At 43.2% G+C, this 16,748-nt stretch overlaps 1 protein-coding gene across 4 annotated transcripts; it reads left to right on the top strand.

Annotated features, from left to right (window-relative positions):
- The first annotated feature begins 1,958 nt into the window (after nt 1–1,958).
- ZNF140 (zinc finger protein 140) lies at nt 1,959–16,005 on the top strand. 4 transcript variants are annotated; one of them, XM_081253144.1, is made up of 5 exons: nt 1,959–2,797; nt 3,104–3,156; nt 4,740–4,866; nt 5,241–5,336; nt 14,502–16,005. In XM_081253144.1, the coding sequence occupies exons 2-5, from the start codon at nt 3,148–3,150 to the stop codon at nt 15,686–15,688; spliced, it is 1,419 nt and encodes a 472-aa protein (XP_081109270.1). In that variant the 5' UTR covers nt 1,959–2,797; nt 3,104–3,147; the 3' UTR covers nt 15,689–16,005. The 4 variants fall into 4 exon arrangements, with proteins under 4 accessions (XP_081109270.1, XP_081109271.1, XP_081109269.1 ...); XM_081253145.1 differs by lacking the exon at nt 3,104–3,156; XM_081253143.1 differs by lacking the exons at nt 1,959–2,797; nt 3,104–3,156 and having other exon boundaries at nt 3,169–4,866; nt 5,244–5,336.
- The last annotated feature ends 743 nt before the right edge of the window (nt 16,006–16,748 follow it).

Raw genomic sequence — 16,748 nt, 5'->3', positions numbered from 1 at the left:
CTCCCTCCCACCCTCCCCATCCCACCCCTCCAGGCGGTCACAAAGCACCGAGCTGATCTCCCTGTGCTCTGCGGCTGCTTCCCACTATCTATCTACCTGACGTTTGGTAGTGTATACACGTCCATGCCTCTCTTTCGCCTTGTCACCAATATTAAATTTTGATGCCGTCCATTTGTCGTTCATTGAGCCCTCTGTGGCAAACAATGTGCTAGTTATGGGTGTATCTCATAGTGCTTATAGGCTAGTGAGGAAGATAATTACTAACAAATAATCATAAATACACATAATTACAAATACAATTGCAAATTATTGTAAATGATAAAGAGAATACGTATAGAATTCAAGGAGAGTTTACAATCAAAGGAACCTTATTCGGAGATCACACTGGGATCAGAGAACACTTCTCTGAGTAAGAGTTGCTTGAGCTGAAATATGAAGGATAAACTGAAATGTACTCATTACGTCCTTGTATGAAGGGATAGATAACCTTCTCGGGGTTAGAGAAAATTAACATGCTCAAAGGTCCTGCGATGTATGGTATATACGGAAAGAAGGTTAGCACAGTCAGAGAGGAGGGAAATACCATAAGAAGAGCTTGAAAACACAGGGGTAAGATCATACAGAGTATTGAGGACCATGTTAAGGACTCTTGCCTTTACTTCAGAGCAATCAAAAGCCATCAAATTATATTAAGCAGAGGAATATATTTGGAATTGCTTTTATAAACATGAGGCTGACTTCTGTATAAAGAAAAGATTTGGAGGAAATTGATGTGAAGTTATAGCAAGATTGCAGGTGAGAAATAATAGTTTGGACAAGATTAGTAGTTAAGATTAAACACGGACACGCTGATCACAACATGTCCCAAATGAATCCATTTTTTCTATCCTAAATTTGTCTTTTCCTGTGTTTTATCGTCTTAGTGAAATACGATGATTAACCAAAATATCTGGGCAAGTTGTATAAGTGGAAGTTGAAATCATGAGAGTGGATAACAGTGGTAGAAGCGGTTTTAAAGAATGTACTTCTGGAAGCATTTCACCCAAGCAAGAAACCTAGTTCCTCCATGTATCCAATTCATTACCAGGTCCTTTACATTATTCTTTTAAATTGTTTCCTGAATCAGTCTTCCTTAGCCCCAGCTCCCGGGCTCCAGGATACAGAAGCGCTGCCTTCAGTGGCCTTCCTGGCTCAAGTCCTTCTTCCTGTTGGTTCACCCTTACCACTCTGCACCACACTGCACATGAGACGTCACAGCCTCTTTAAAACTCTTCATTGTCTTGTCACTTCACAGCATGAACATTCCTTCACAGGATGCTTACTTTTTCAGTCTCTTCTCTTTTCAAGCCACCTCTCCTTTGACCTCTTTTTACCAGGCCAGTGAATTTTTCTTCTTTTTTCTCTTCCAGTTTTTATAGTGGACTGTAATCAAGCAGGACCCCATGGGGCCTTCCCAGGACAGACTCTCCCCCCACCTCATTCTTCACCTGCCTCTTATTTGTAGAAGAACTTTAGCCTCCTAGGCCTTCCCCAAGTTCCAAAGAACAAATTTAATCAGAGAAGTGAGAAAATGCAGAAAGAAAGGAAAATAGTCAAGCAAGACAAAATAATAATAGTTTAGCCATTAAACAAAGTCAAGGAACTTTAGTTCCTCCTCAAGGGCTGTAGATACTATTCTGAGCCGTGTCCTTTGAGCTGTTTTGCAGCTCTGAAACCCCTACCAGGTGGGAGAAGTAAACTGTCTGCTGCCCACAAGTATGTAGACCCCAGACCAGCTGGAACCAGAAGGTTAATGATGTTGACTCCTGATGACCTCACCACCAACCAATCAGAAGAAGGTCCACGAGCTGGTCACACACCCCACAACCCCCCTCCCTCACCCCATCTTTAAAAACCTTTCCCTGAAAGCCTTCGGGGAGTTCAGGCCTTTTAAGCACTAGTTCCCTGGACTCCTTCTTGGCGCCAGTGCACTTTCCTTCATCACAGCCCATTGTCAGTAGATCGGCTTTACTGCGGGCAGGTGAGTGGACCCAAGTTTTCTTTGATAACACACCATTTTCCTTTGTTGTCTCTAATCTTTTTTTCATAAACTCATAAACTGTTGGCTCCACTTAGAACAATGTTCCATGATTCAGCGGGCCCAGTCTCTCTCCTAACCCCTCCATTTCAATACAAAGCTTGCACCCGGCCTCCCATCCCCTGGGCTTGGAGCTCTGTATGTAGGTGCTTAGTCCCCAGACCTCCCCCGTGCTCGGGACCAAGCCACCAGCGCAGGGAGAAAGAAGCCCCCAGGAATCGCGGGCTCCCACGGCAGGGCTGCAAGGGGAGCCCGGCTGCCTCCTCTGGTCACGCGTCATGGCTGGGCTCCAGGCTCTGAGAGAAGTGACCCCTCGGGGCTGCGGGTCCTGCTACTGCCGTGGTCAGGGCTGGAGGTCCTAGACGGAACGGCTGGGGCCGCAGTCGGTTCTGGGAGTTGTAGTCCGAGCGTGGAGGGCTAGGCCTCAGGCTGAGGCCGCGGTGGACCCTGGGAAGTGTAGTTGTCTGAGACACCCCCCACCCACCCCCCCATCCCCCCGTTCTCCCTGTCACGGGCGCGGGGCGTCCTGGGAGTTGTAGGGGGGTGGGGCGGGCACTGTGCCCGCGACGCGCCGAGGCCGCGGTGGGTCCTGGGAAGGAGAGCTGTCTGAGGCCCGCGGCCTGGTCGCGGTCGGTCTCTGAGGCTCCGGAAGGCGCAGTTTGCGGGACGCTGGCGCGGGTCCCCGTCGCAGAGCCGAAAGCCTTGCTTGCGCGGGCCGAGGTAGGGGAAGGGCCCGCCCTGCCCGAGCCTGTCCTCGCCGGGGCTCGGGGGGCCGGGGGGCCGGGGGCGGTGGCCCTGCCCCGAGCTCGGGAAGCCTTGGTTGCCCGGCCAGCAGCGCGGAGGAGACGCCCCAGCTGCGGCTCCGTTAAAGGCGGCGGCTCTGGGGGCGCGGGTCGGGCCCAGGCTCGGAGCCCCCGCCGCGGCGGGGAGGGAGCTGTCGCGGGCGTCCCTGACCCTCGTGACGAGGGCGGTGGATGCGGAGCCCGGGCGCCGGCCCGCGCGTCAGCTCGTCGCTCTCCCCGCCAGCTCCGCCTTCCACGCTCGGTTCTCCGCGGGCCCTGCCGTGAGCCATGTCTCAGGTGAGCTGGTGTTTCCTTTCTTCCTCAGCGCGGCTGTGTTTTCCGGACCGGGGACACAGCCTTTCCTCCCCCTGCCGCCCTTCTGGCGCCTAAGAGGACGTGGGAGGGCTGGCGGGGCCGGGCGCGGGACGGGCGCTGACCGGGCGGACGGGTCTTAGAGCGGGCTGTCCTGCGCCTCCTTTCCCCCCGGAATTGGAACGAGGAGGGCTTCACTCTCTGCCCCTCGCCCCCGCTGCCGTTCATTCGCTGACTCTTGCTTCCGTTGGGCGTCTCCTTCCACGCCTGCATCAGTTGTGTCAGTGCGTGATCCTGGACCAGCTCTGTCGGCATCACCTGGTAACTTGCTGGACTTGGGTATTCGCGAGCCCCACCCCAGCCTTGTGAACCCGAACCTGTGCGTGTGCGGGTTACCAGTCTGCACCCTAACAGTCCCTCCACGTGATTCTCCTGCACGGCGCTTCCTAGGTCCTGGGGATCAGCGGAGAGCAAAATCTCCTAACTCACCGAGCTCATTTTTTAGGCAAGACGTGAAGTTTCTCTAGCAGGGAACACTGATTATTGTTGTTTTGGTGGAGGCTAAATGCGTGGCTGGCAATTGTGCTTCACAGAGGTGGGGGATAAGAAGGCCAGCCCTTCCAAATTAGTCCATCTGGTTTTAGTGTCACTTCTCTGTCCGGCTTTCTGTCATACTTGTCTCCAAAGCCAGAGGCTCTCCAACTTTTGCTGGGAGTCCAGTTTCCTTCCGTTCTGCAGAGCCCACTGTTTACATTAGGAAACAGCTTCCTTTATTAGTCAGTAATCTATAACAGATTATAGGCACTTAAAATTTTCTTTTAAACTGTAAAAAATAACTCTGTCATACCTCTGGGGCTGTTACTAGTTTGGGACTTTTAAAAATCCCTCTTCATGCCTAACAGCTATGTGGGTCACTCAAGTGCTGCAAAACCAGGCTGCAAAGCAGGGGCTTATTACTCCTCCTGACACCGAGGGAAGAAACTGCAGGTTCCATCCTGGGAGGCCCTTGTACTGTAGCCTTCATCGTCTTGTTTGGCGACATTGCCAAGTATCACAGCTATTTCTTCAGAAACGGGGTTAGCTGTGGTAAACTTGAATGTGTACCCCTTAATCGGGAGCTGCTGCTCTCTGCTACAGCCAGTTGTGCCTACGAAGAAATTCTTGCCAGAGCATATTAAATTAGGCTGGTATTAAGGAAAATATACTCTCCCTATTAGACATAAAGGGATTGTCTTCATTATTCATAAAGCGTGGTGAGATCTTAAGAATTTTTGCAACCAAAGCCAGAAATCCATGTTGTTCACATGTATAGTCCTTTATCTTCCACAAAATTGTAAACTATCTCAGGACAAAGCATGTATATTTTTTCGTCTTTTCTCCAATTATACAGTAAAACAAAACAGCTAGTCTCTTACTTATACTCTTAATAATTACTCAGAATCCTGAAAACTGTCATTGCGCTACTTGTATACACTGTCCACCATCCACAGTGGGACTCATTTCACTCCTTGATCAGGGCCTTTGGGAGCATGGGTGCTGGTTGTGCAGATGTCTGTGTGTCATTTCAGGGGTCAGTGACATTCAGAGACGTGGCCGTAGACTTCTCGCGGGAGGAGTGGGAATGGCTCCAGCCTGCTCAAAGGGATTTGTACAGACATGTAATGTTGGAGAACTATGGCCACCTGGTCTCACTGGGTAGGTATTTCTTCTCATCTTCCCTCAGTCAGAATTTGACCTTTAGGATGGCTGTTGCGAATCTTGATTACCTGGCTGAACATTCCCAAGGGAGGTAAGTTTTTTTTTTTTTTTTAGTTTTTCTTTTTTTTTGGCTGCAGTGCATGGCATGGGAACTTCCCTGACCAGGGGATCGAACCTGAGCCCCCTGCAGTGGAAGTGCAGAGTCTTAACCACTGGACAGCCAGGGAAGTCCTTTATTAGCTTTTAAGAGGGGGATTAGAACTTTACCTAATCTTTAGTAATCTTTCATACTTACATCTGGCATTTCTAATAACGGCCCCTCTTTTGTAAGGATTCAGGGACTAATTGTGAATTTATTTCATTTCCGCAAGCAGGTCTTAACATTTCTAAGCCACATGTGGTTTCCTTACTGGAGCAAGGGAAAGAGCCGTGGCTGGGGAAAGATGCAAGCAGAGGTCTGTTTTCAGGTGAGTTAGAAACTGGTGGGGAAGTTTTTTAAAATAACAACCCACCCAGTCAATGAGAAAGCAGTACTTTGTTAGATGCTGGATAGAAAGTTTTCCTTTAAAGGTACCAGAGATGCAGGGACTGTAAAGTCTTGCCCACAGCAAGGGGACCACTCACACCCACTTACCTGTCTGCCTTCAGTTCTCATCCTTTCCTCACTTTCTCACAGATAGATGTGGCCCTTCTTTTCATTATTAGCTCTGTCTGGGCTCTGAATTTTATTTCTCTTTGGTTTCTCTTCCCTTTCTTTTAAAAAATTGACATATGTTTCCATTGTCTAAGTTAAAAGGTATATATATTTTTCTTTATACTGCTGTTCTAACCCTCTTGAAAGAGTGATTCATTACACTTTGGTTAATTGATGGGCTTATTCCTTCAGTCATATGTTATTTTAACAATTTTAAAAAAGATTTATTTATTATTTTATTTATTTATTTTTGGCTGTGTCGGGTCTTAGTTTCGGCATGCGGGATCTTCGTTGAGGCATGTGGGATCTTTCATTGCAGTGCATGGGCTCTTCATTGTGGTGCGTGGGTTCCAGAGCGCGTGGGCTCTGTAGTTTGCGGCAGGTGGGCTCTAGTTGAGGCACGTGAGCTCAGTAGCTGTGGCGTGCAGGCTTAGTTGCCCCGCGGCATGTGGGATCTTAGTTCCCTGACCAGTGATCGAACCTCACATCCCCTGCATTGTAAGGCGGATTCTTTACCTGGATCACCAGGGAAGTCCCTATTTTAATGATATTTATTGAAGTTTTAATCTTGTTAAGACTTTCTCTTAGGTGGTATGCCTCAGAGAGTAGAAGGCATGGCATAGTGAGATAAATTGGGTCTGTAAATAACTTTGTTAGAGGCCCTCAAGTTGGCAGTTCAACAATGAGAAGAAAGGAATTTCCAGTTGGTGTTATAGACCTGGGTAATTTGGATAGGGATAGTAGTAATAGAAATATAAAAGACAGGAAAAGGGTCAGTTTTAAACAAAATGTGGTGAATTAGTTTGAGATATGCATGGTGTGAGTAGAGGATGGTATTTCCAAGTGAAGAGATGCAACAAACAATCAGAATAGATCTTAGAAAAAAATTCCAGATAGGGATGTAGATGTGGGAATCTTATATTAAGGAAAAAAACAGAAGCAATGAGGTTGATTGAGAAGGGCTCTGAAAGCCTTCTTCACCTTAGGTTGAAATAAAATTGCTGGTGAAGCTCTTTAAAAATAAATACGGCCATGCACCGCCCTTGAAGATTCTGACATAGAAGATCTTTGGAGCCTAAATTATATGTGTTTATGACAATTTCCATAAGTTCTATAGTTGATTCTGAAGCAAACCTCTAATGGAAGTATACTGGCCTTTTGGGAGTGGTCCTCTCGAGATAACAGGGGAATACTTATGTTTATGGAGAAGCAGCTAATGGAAGGACTAGTGAGGGAACAGAGGATGCCTTGAAAACCAAGCTCTGGCTGTGAGAGCGAGACCTTCAGGAGGAAGGACGTGGAAAGAGCCCTGTGTGAGCTGAAGTCACGAGGTGGGACAAGTGCCCAGAGACTTCCTCGTGAAAGGATGAGTTGAAGAAAAATGTTCTTTTCTAAATGTTTTGAAAGTAATAAAACCCATAAAACTATGTACAAGGGAAGTGAAGTAAAGGGGAAACATGGAAAAATTGCCTCTAATTCCACTTAATACAGCTCTTAGAATTTTTGTGTGTTTCTTCCAGTACCTTTTTTGAAAAGGGAAATAACTCACAGACAATGCATAAAACATAAATGTGCAGCTTAAGTTAGGATAAGGCATCCACGTAACCACCACTCAGGTTAGTCAGCACAGCTCTGCCAGGTCCCTCAGAGCTCTTCGGGTGCTCATCCCAGTCACCCCCCACCACCTCGCCCCCTGCAAAGGTAATCTTTAATGGTAGTAACTGCCTTGGTTTTCTTTATAGCTTTATCAACTGTTGGTGTCTCTAATCACTAGTTTAGGTTTGTATGTTTATGAGCTTTATATAGAGGGGACAATAATGTATATATTATATTGTAATTTGCTTCTCAAAATTATTTTTAATATTCATGCGTTTTGCATACTCGTCTAGTAGTTTGTATCCATTCTGTTGTCGATGGCTTCTTGGGTTGTTTGCAGTTTAGGGCTATTGCAAGCAATGTTGCTCTTATCCTTGGGTCCTGGTACCTCCTGGCACAGGGTTCCTGTGGTTTATATCTAGGACTGGAATTGCTGAGTCAGAGAATAATGTATCTCTTTTACACATTAGATGATGCCAGAATGTTTTCCAAAGTGCTTTTACTGACTTACACTCCCACAGACACAGTAAGCGGGTTCCTCTTGCTCCCCATGTTTACCAAATGCCCTGTACTGCCAGGCATCATGCTCTTCACCCAGCAGGAGAGTGTGCAGTGGTAGCTTCTTCTGGTTTAAACGTGCATTTCTCCAATTGCTAATGAGGTTGAGCACCTTTTCATATGTTTATTGAGTATTTAGATACCCTCATTTATGAAGTGCTTCTTGAAGGTTTTTGCTCTATTGGATTCTCCATCTTTTTCTTGTTTTGTAGGAGTTGTATATTTTGGATACAAATCATTGTAATTATATTCACTACAAATATCTTCTCTTACATGTGGCTTACTTTTCCCCTTAAAACCTCTTTTAATGAACAGAGATTCTTAATTCTAGTATAGTCAGATTTGTCAGTCTTTTCCTTTATGATTAGTATTCTTTTTTTTCGGCTGCGCCGTGCCGTGCGGCATGCAGTATCCTGGTTCCCTGATCAGGGATCAGACCCTTGCCCACTGCAGTGGAAGTGCGGAGTCTTAACCACTGGACCGCCAGGGAAGTCCCAGTAATTTTTTTTTTTTTTTTGATGTGTTTAAGAAATCTTTCCCTACCATGAGGTCATGATGACATTTTCCTAGATTTTCTTTTTAAAAAGTCACTTTGCATTCACATTTAGATCCATGGTCCACTTTGGATTTATTTTTGTGTGTCATGTGACTTAGTGGTCAGTTTTGGTCTCTTCTGCATGGAAATCCAGTTCTCAAGCCACCGTTTATTGACATGTCTGTCCTTTCCTTCACTGGTTTGTCATAAGTTAAGTGTCAGTTTTTGTGTATGTTTCTGGGTTCTCTATTTTTTGTTTTTCTATTTTTCTATCTTTGCATAAATCTATACAGTCTTAGTTATGGGTTTAATAATGGATAACATTTTACTGTATTTGCCTCACCTCATCCCTTTTTTTGCTGAATAACGTAATTTACAGATATCTTGATATTTCACTACACAGTACTTCACTATCATGTATAAAATATAGGGATATTTTCTACATCATTGAAATATTTTCACATCAAAATAAGTTTTGCTTAATTTCGTTTTAATGCACTGTCCATACATAAATACTCCATAAACGTGTTTTATAATTGGATTGTCTTTTCCCTGTGGGATGATGAAATTCCTGTTTCTCTGTATGTCCTATAACTTTGACTTGTAAACTTTTTTTTTTTTTTAAATATGAAGACTTTGGGTCTTATTTAAATCCTGTTGAGATGTTAACTTTATTTAAGCAGCCTGTCGATATGTGTAAGTTGAAGCCACAGTTCTAACCTGTCTTCTGTGCATGTGGTTCCAATGACAGTCCAGTTTTCAAAGCCTTTGCAGGTCTCTTTTATTTATCCCCATATGCACCTCCTAGTGGTGTTGGGCACTGGGTTCTCCTTAGGCAGTGGGTCCCCCTTTGTTTCAGTTCTCACAGCTTTAGGTGTGCTATTTAGGGTCAGATCCATGCATGCACAGCTCAGGGAGGAGCCCAGAATTTCATACACAACGTTATGGGATCACCTGCTTGCGCTCCCTTTTTCACCATGTCCCCTGTCCTTTTTGGCTCCCAGGGCCCCCTCTTTCAGGTCTTCTGGATAGAAAGGCAGGCCTGTAGGTTCCCCTCTGCACTTCCTGCAAGTTTGTCTGCCTCTGCAGCCATGCAGCGAGGGGATGGAGAGAAAAAGAAAAAAAGGGGGGTATTACCTCTCTGCTCTTGGAACCATTGATCTTTCTGCTGAGGGAGGAAGGTTACCCTGCCTTAGAGGTTTAATTGCCTGTATGGCCACAGCTGCTGCAACATGCTTTGGGTTTGGGCAGAAGAGAATGGGAAATGAACAAACAATAAGATTTCTCTGACCAGTATGGACTCCCCTTTCCCATTCCTAAGACCAGAAATAGAGGCTTCTCATGGAGCTCTTTTTCCTCACACCTGCTGCCCAGTTCTTGCTCTCAGGCTGCATTTGAGTTTAGGCCTAGAGAGACTGGAGGGGGGAAAAAAACCCAAGAAACTCACCACCAGTTCAGTGTTACTTTGTGTTCTGGCTTCCTTCTGCAAGCAGCTTGCTACCATTTACTTTTATTTTTAAATAGATTTTTTAAATTTTAAAAATTTATTTATTTATTTTTGGCTGCATTGGGTCTTCACTGCTGCGCACGGGCTTTCTCTAGTTGTGGCGAGTGGGGGCTACTCTTCAATGTGCTGCGTGGGCTTCTCATTGCAGTGGCTTCTCTTGTTGCGGAGCATGGGCTCTAGGCACGCAGGCTCAGTAGTTTTGGCACCCGGGCTCAGTAGTTGTGGCACATGGGCTCTAGAGTGCACTGGCTTCAGTAGTTGCAGTGCACGGGCTCAGTAGTTGTGGCGCACAGGCTTAGTTGCTCTGTGGCATGTGGGATCTTCCTGGACCAGGGCTCGAACTCGTGTCCCCTGCATTGGCAGGTGGACTCTTAACCACTGTGCCACCAGGGAAGTTCCCCGTTTACTTTTTAGAGTTCTCAGCTAGCGGCTTTATGCATTCTGTTCATGGTTTTCACTTGTATTCGGTGGGAGACCCAGGTTGGAGTGTACTTAATCCATCTTTACAGGACTGGAGCCATTCATATTTTATAACTGAAACAAAACTCCAAAGTTACAGCATGTATAAAGATCATACTAATAAAATGAGAGTATGAGGTTCAGTCTAGATTGAGCCAAAGTATAAAGTGTAAGGAGGAAAATGGTGGGAATTAAGGATGGTTAGGGAAAGCACTGGTCAGATCATGCAGGTGTTTTATAGGTCCTATTAATGAACTTAGAGTTCATCTGTAGGCTAATAAGGAGTCATCAAAAGACTTTAGGCAGGCAGGCGAGCATTTTAGTAAGGTCATTCTAGCTGCAGTTTGGAAAACAGATTTATTGGAAGCGAGACTAGCAAACAGCACAGCCATTTAAGAGTTGTTGCCATAACCTAGGCTCGATGTAATCATCACCTGAACCAGGGAGGTGTCCAGGGAATGGAAGAAGGTATACAGACGGTGACAAAGTAAGGAAGTGGACTCAGAAAGACCTGGTGATTGACTAGATAAAAGGCATTAAGGGGCTTCCCTGGTGGCGCAGTGGTTGAGAGTCCGCCTGCCGATGCAGGGGACACGGGTTCGTGCCCCGGTCTGGGAAGATCCCACATGCCATGGAGCGGCTGGGCCCGTGAGCCATGGCCGCTGAGCCTGCACGTCCGGAGCCTGTGCTCCACAACGGGAGAGGCCACAACACGGAGAGGCCCGCGTACTGAAATAAATAAATAAAAATAAAACTTAAAAGGCATTAAGAAGATTGAGGAATTGTGGTTGACACCACTCTTTTTGCTGGTATTATTATCCCCTTAAAGAAAAAAAAAAAGGAAGGATGAGCAAGTTTGAAGGGGAGGGAAAGATTATATCAATTTGTGACTTACTGAGTTTGGGTCTCTGGGATAGTCGAGTATATAAATTCAGTAAGCAACTGAGTATCATATTCTGGTGCTTAAGAGAGATATCACAGTGCTGCTCAAAGTTTAGTCCTTTGGATCGTTTTAAAATACATATTCCCAGGCCCCACTCCAGAAATTCTAAGTCATTAGGTTTGGGGTGGAACTCAAGAATTTACATTTTAACAAGCTCCCAGGTGATGCTGATGCTGAGCTAAAGAAGGATTTAGGAGTTATCTGCACAGCTTCTTAAGATTTTGAATTTTTTTTTGTAAAATCCCTGTACACCTATTGTTGAACTTATTCTTCAGCAACTTTCTTTAGTTTCTTTTCTAAGAAGTTATATTGTTTTTCTATAGGGATACTAGTGAATTTGTATATTTATATCTCTCAGTCTTTACTGTAGCAATTAAAATACTCTAAACCTTCACTGCAAATACTGTAATGACTTTTTTTAATTAATAAACTTCATTTTCTTTCAAGCAGTTTTGGGTTCACAGCAAAATTGAATGGAAAGTACAGAGAGTTCCTATATATCCCCCTGCCCAGTCTTCCCCACTGTCAACATCCCACACCACAGTGGTACATTTTTCACAATTGATGAACCTACCTTGACACATCATTATCACCCAAAGTCCACAGTTGACCTTAAGTTTCATTCTTAGTGTCGTACATTCTGTGGGTTTTGACAGATGTGCAGTGATATGTATCCATATGTTAGTGTGACACAGGATAGCTTTACTGCCCTAAAAATGCTCTGTGCTCTGCCTATGCATCCCCCTCTCCCCACTAACCCCTGGTAACCTCTGATCTTTTTACTGTTTCCATAGTTTTTCCTTTTCCAGAATGTCATATAGTTGAATTCATAGGGTATTTACCTTTTTCAGATTGGCTTCTTTCACTTCATATTATGCATTTGAGGCTCATTCCTTTATATCTTTTCATGGCTTGATAACTCTTTTTTTTTTTTTTTTAGTGCTGAGTAATAGCCCATGGTCTGGATGTACCACAGTTTACTTTTCCATTCTCCTACTGAAGGACATCTTGTTGCTTCTAAGTTTTGGCAGTTATGAATAAAGCTGCTATAAACTTCCACGTTCAGGTTTTTGTGTGGATGTAAGTTTTAATTCACTTGGGTAAATATCAAGGAATGTGATTGCTGAATTGTATGGTAAGAGGATGTTCAGTTTTATAAGAAACTGACACACTGTCTTCCAGAGTGGCTGCACCATTCTGTGTCCCCACCAGCAATGATGAGAGCTCCTGTTGCTCCACATCCTCACCAGCATGTGTTGTTGTGGTGAATTGGATTGTGGCCATTTTGATAGGTGTGAAGTGGTGTCTCATTTTAATTTACAGTTCCCTAATGACATGATGTTGAATATCTTTTCATATTCTTACTTGGATCTGTATATCTTCTTTGGTGAGGTTTCTGTTCATGTCTTTTGCCTGTTTTTAAATTGAATTGTTCATTTTCTTATTGTTGAGTTTTAACAGTTCTTTGTATATTTTGGGTAATAACTCTTGTCAGATGTGTCTTTTGCAACTATTTTCTCTCAGTCTTCTCATCCTGTCTTCTTATTCTCTTGACATTGGCTTTTTTAAAAAAAACTTAATTAATTAACTTTATTTTTGGCTGTGTCCGGTCTTTGTTGCTGCGCGTGGGCTTTCTCTAGTTGTGGCGAGCAGGGGCTACTCTTTGTTGCGGTATGTGGGCCTCTCGCTGTAGCGGCCTCTCCTGTTGCGGAGCATGGGCTCCAGGCACTCAGGTTTCAGTATTTGTGGCGCACGGGCCTAGTTGCTCCACAGCACGTGGGATCTTCTCTGACCAGGGCTTGAACCCATGTGCCCTGCATTGGCAGGCAGATTCTCAACTACTGCGCCACCAGGGAAGCCCTTGACATTGGCTTTTGCAGAGCAGAGGTTTTTAATTTTAATGAAGTCCAGCTTATCAGTTATTTCTTGCATGGATTGTGCCTTTGGTGTTACACCCAAAAAGTCATCACTCCCTAACATCATCTAGGTTCTCTCCTTTGTTATCTTCTAGGAGTTTATAGTTTTGTGTTTTACAGTTTTGTCTGTGATCCATTTTGAGTTAATTTTTGTTAAGAGTTTAAATCTGTATCTAGATTCACTTTTACGCATGTGGATGTCCAGTTGTTCCAGTACCATTTGTTGAGAAGACTGTATTTGCTCCCTCCTGTTGTCCTTGCTCCTTTGTCAAAGATGAGTTGACTATAATTATGCAGGTCTGTTCTGAGCTCTGTACTCTGTTCCACTGATCTACTTGTCTAGTCTTTCACCAGTGCTGCACTGTCTTGATTACTATAGTGCTACAGAAGTCTTGAAGTCCAGTGTCAGTCCTCTGACTGTTCTTCTCCTTCAGTGGTGTGTTAGGTATTCTAGGTCATTTTCTGTTTTGTATAAACTTTAGAATCAGTTTGTTGAGATCTGTGAAATAACTTGCTGGGATTTTGATTGGGATTTTGTTGACCCTATACACCAAGTGGGAAATAATTTTAAACTTCCAGAAAAGTTGGAAGAATAGTGCAAAAATACCCATATGCCCTTTACTCACATTCACCCATGGCTAATATTTTGCCCTGTTTGTTTTGTCGTTTTTGGTATATGATTTTTTTTCCTGAAACATTTGGGAATAAATTGTACACATCATAGCCTTTAACTCCACATATTTCCTAAGAATAAAGGTATATGTTTTTTAAACCTTTGTATTATTATAAAACTCTGTTCTCCCAAAATGATAAAATCCTTTACTAAAATTTAGCCTGGAGAAAATCCTGTGTTTATCTGTCGAAAGCATCTGATGGAAAGACACTGTTATCCGTAAATTGAGCTTCACATGTCTGTTTAGAAGGTAGAGGTAGAGTGAGGATTCTAGAAGATATTCAGAGAAAACTTTTTATTCATTCATTCAGAATAAGTTACTGTAAGATGTTCCAAAGGCACTAAGTGAACACAATCTCATTTCTCTGTGGGACCTGAGGAACGCTTGTAGTCTATTAGCATCATTATGAAATTGTCATTTTCAAGTCATTCTGGCAGCAAATAAAGTTTACATGGAGGTGAGGAAGATTAACCACCTATCCTTTACAGTTACTTATCTTTCTGATATTTCTGTTTTTCCCTCACCTTCAGTTACTTATTTTTAATCTCCTTATTCACCTACAGCTCTCCTCTGTTTGATGTCTTCTGAATTTCTGGATCTACTGCTCAGATTTCAGAGTCATATATGATAACTGTAAAAGCAATGCAATGCTAAGATTTTTTTTTCAATGTAATTCTCATTAAAAAATGGAGCAGCGGCTTTTATTTTATTCAACACAGAAAATAAGAAACATTTGCTTTGTTTTTTCAGCTTCAGAGTCAAATGGTGAGATCAAAGAGTTTTCTCCAAAAAATGTCATATACGAAGATGATTCATCCCAGTATTTGATAAGATCTTCAAATCTTTCATTTGAAAGATTTCTAAGCCAAGGCCTTCAGTATTCCAGTTTTAAAGAAGGCTGGAAATCTGAGGGTGATACTGAGATGCTGCAGGGAAATCAGGGATATATCAGGCAAGTGACAGTTTCCCATCAAGAAGCCCTGTCTCAACATATGAATGTTAGTACTGTGGAGAGACCCTATGGATGCCATGAATGTGGAAAAACTTTCAGTCGGCGCTTTTCCCTTGTGTTACATCAGAGAACTCACACTGGAGAGAAGCCATACGTATGCAAGGAATGTGGGAAAACCTTTAGCCAGATCTCAAACCTCGTAAAACATCAGATGATACATACGGGAAAGAAACCCCATGAGTGTAAAGACTGTAATAAAACATTCAGCTACCTCTCATTCCTCATTGAACATCAGAGAACACATACTGGGGAGAAACCCTATGAATGTACTGAATGTGGAAAGGCCTTTAGCCGTGCCTCAAACCTCACTCGACATCAGAGAATTCACATAGGAAAGAAACAGTATGTATGTAGGAGATGTGGGAAGGCCTTTAGCAGTGGCTCTGAACTCATTCGCCATCAGATTACACACACTGGAGAGAAACCTTATGAATGCATTGAGTGTGGGAAGGCATTTCGCCGTTCTTCACACCTTACCCGGCATCAGAGTGTCCATACCTCCAAAACCCCCTATGAATGTAACGAATGCAGTAAAGCCTTCCGTTGCCACTCATTCCTTATTAAACATCAGAGAATTCATGCTGGAGAAAAGCTCTATGAATGTGATGAATGTGGTAAAGTTTTCACGTGGCATGCATCCCTTGCACAACATATGAAAATTCATACTGGAGAAAAGCCCTATGCATGTACTGAATGTGACAAAACCTTTAGTCGGAGCTTTTCTCTCATTCTACATCAAATAACTCATACTGGGGAGAAGCCCTATGTATGTAAGGTATGCAATAAATCCTTCAGCTGGAGCTCAAACCTTGCTAAACATCAGAGAACACACACTCTAGGGAACCCCTATGAATATGAAAATTCATTTAACTACCACTCATTCCTTGCTGAACACCAGGGAATTCACACTGTAGAGAAAACCTAAGAATGTATGGATTAAAACAAAAAACAAAAAAAGCAGCTAATGCCTTACTTTGACTTCAGAGAACTCTTGGAAAGAAGCCTTATGTGAATGTGTTTATTGTGATGAAATGTTGTCTCTGCTTTATTCAGTATTCTGGAGAAAAACCCAAGGAACGTATGGGAAAGCCATTAATAGCTGCTCATTCTTTTTGTAATACCAGAAGATGAAATCAAACAATACTGAGAAGACTCTTCATCTGGTAGGATTCCCTTAATCTACATTTGTAAATTCCTACCAGGAAAGGATACATGTCCAATAAATGTGAGAAACCTTTTAGAGATTAGGTCTCATTCTGCATCTGTCAGCTCAGGACAGGACAGAAAACGCATGGGTAAGGGTGTACTTTTTCCTGGACATCAGAAAATTCATAATGAAGGAAAGTCATACAAACAATGATTTGGGAATGCCTTCATGTACCATGCAATATTTATTAAATTTTTAAATACTCTTCTAAGGAATAAAAGCAACCCTATAAATGAACTTAACATAGGGTGACTTTCTGCAGTATTTCAAACCTACAGAATTATCCTGGGGAAGAACTACCATTGTAATGAGCGTGGCAAAGTCATAAGAGTTCTAAGAAGTTATACTGGAGAGAATCGGTGTGGGAGGATTTTTTACAGGGGGGTGTTTGTTCAGGTTTTGTTTTTTTGTTTCAAAGCAAATTCAGAAAAGCTATGAATAAATCTTTTGATTCATAGTAAATTAATGTATTGGCTGAATTTTTTTCCTACAGCATGTGTGATTCTGAATATGCAACTATCACAATATTGCCATCAACAATGAGGAGTAGCATGCTTTTTTAAAAACATACATTATAGAAACATCTTTAGATACATTATGGTCTTAATTTTGAGACAGAGTTTGGACTTGAGGTTATGCTAACTCATGTTTACCCTTGAATCTGACTAGATGTCTTAGTCTGAAATAAATGTAAATAAGGTACATCACAGGAAAATGTCAAGGTTGTTTTCCTCTTTTGTTCCATTTTCAGTAAGAACAATTCTTCTGTAAGCACATA

This window comes from Mesoplodon bidens (assembly GCF_964165515.1).
Source record: "Mesoplodon bidens genome assembly, chromosome: 13".
NCBI classification, from domain to species: Eukaryota; Metazoa; Chordata; class Mammalia; order Artiodactyla; family Ziphiidae; genus Mesoplodon; species Mesoplodon bidens.
The sequence above is the reverse complement of the archived record's forward strand: the minus strand, read 5'-3'. Positions and strand labels throughout refer to the sequence as shown.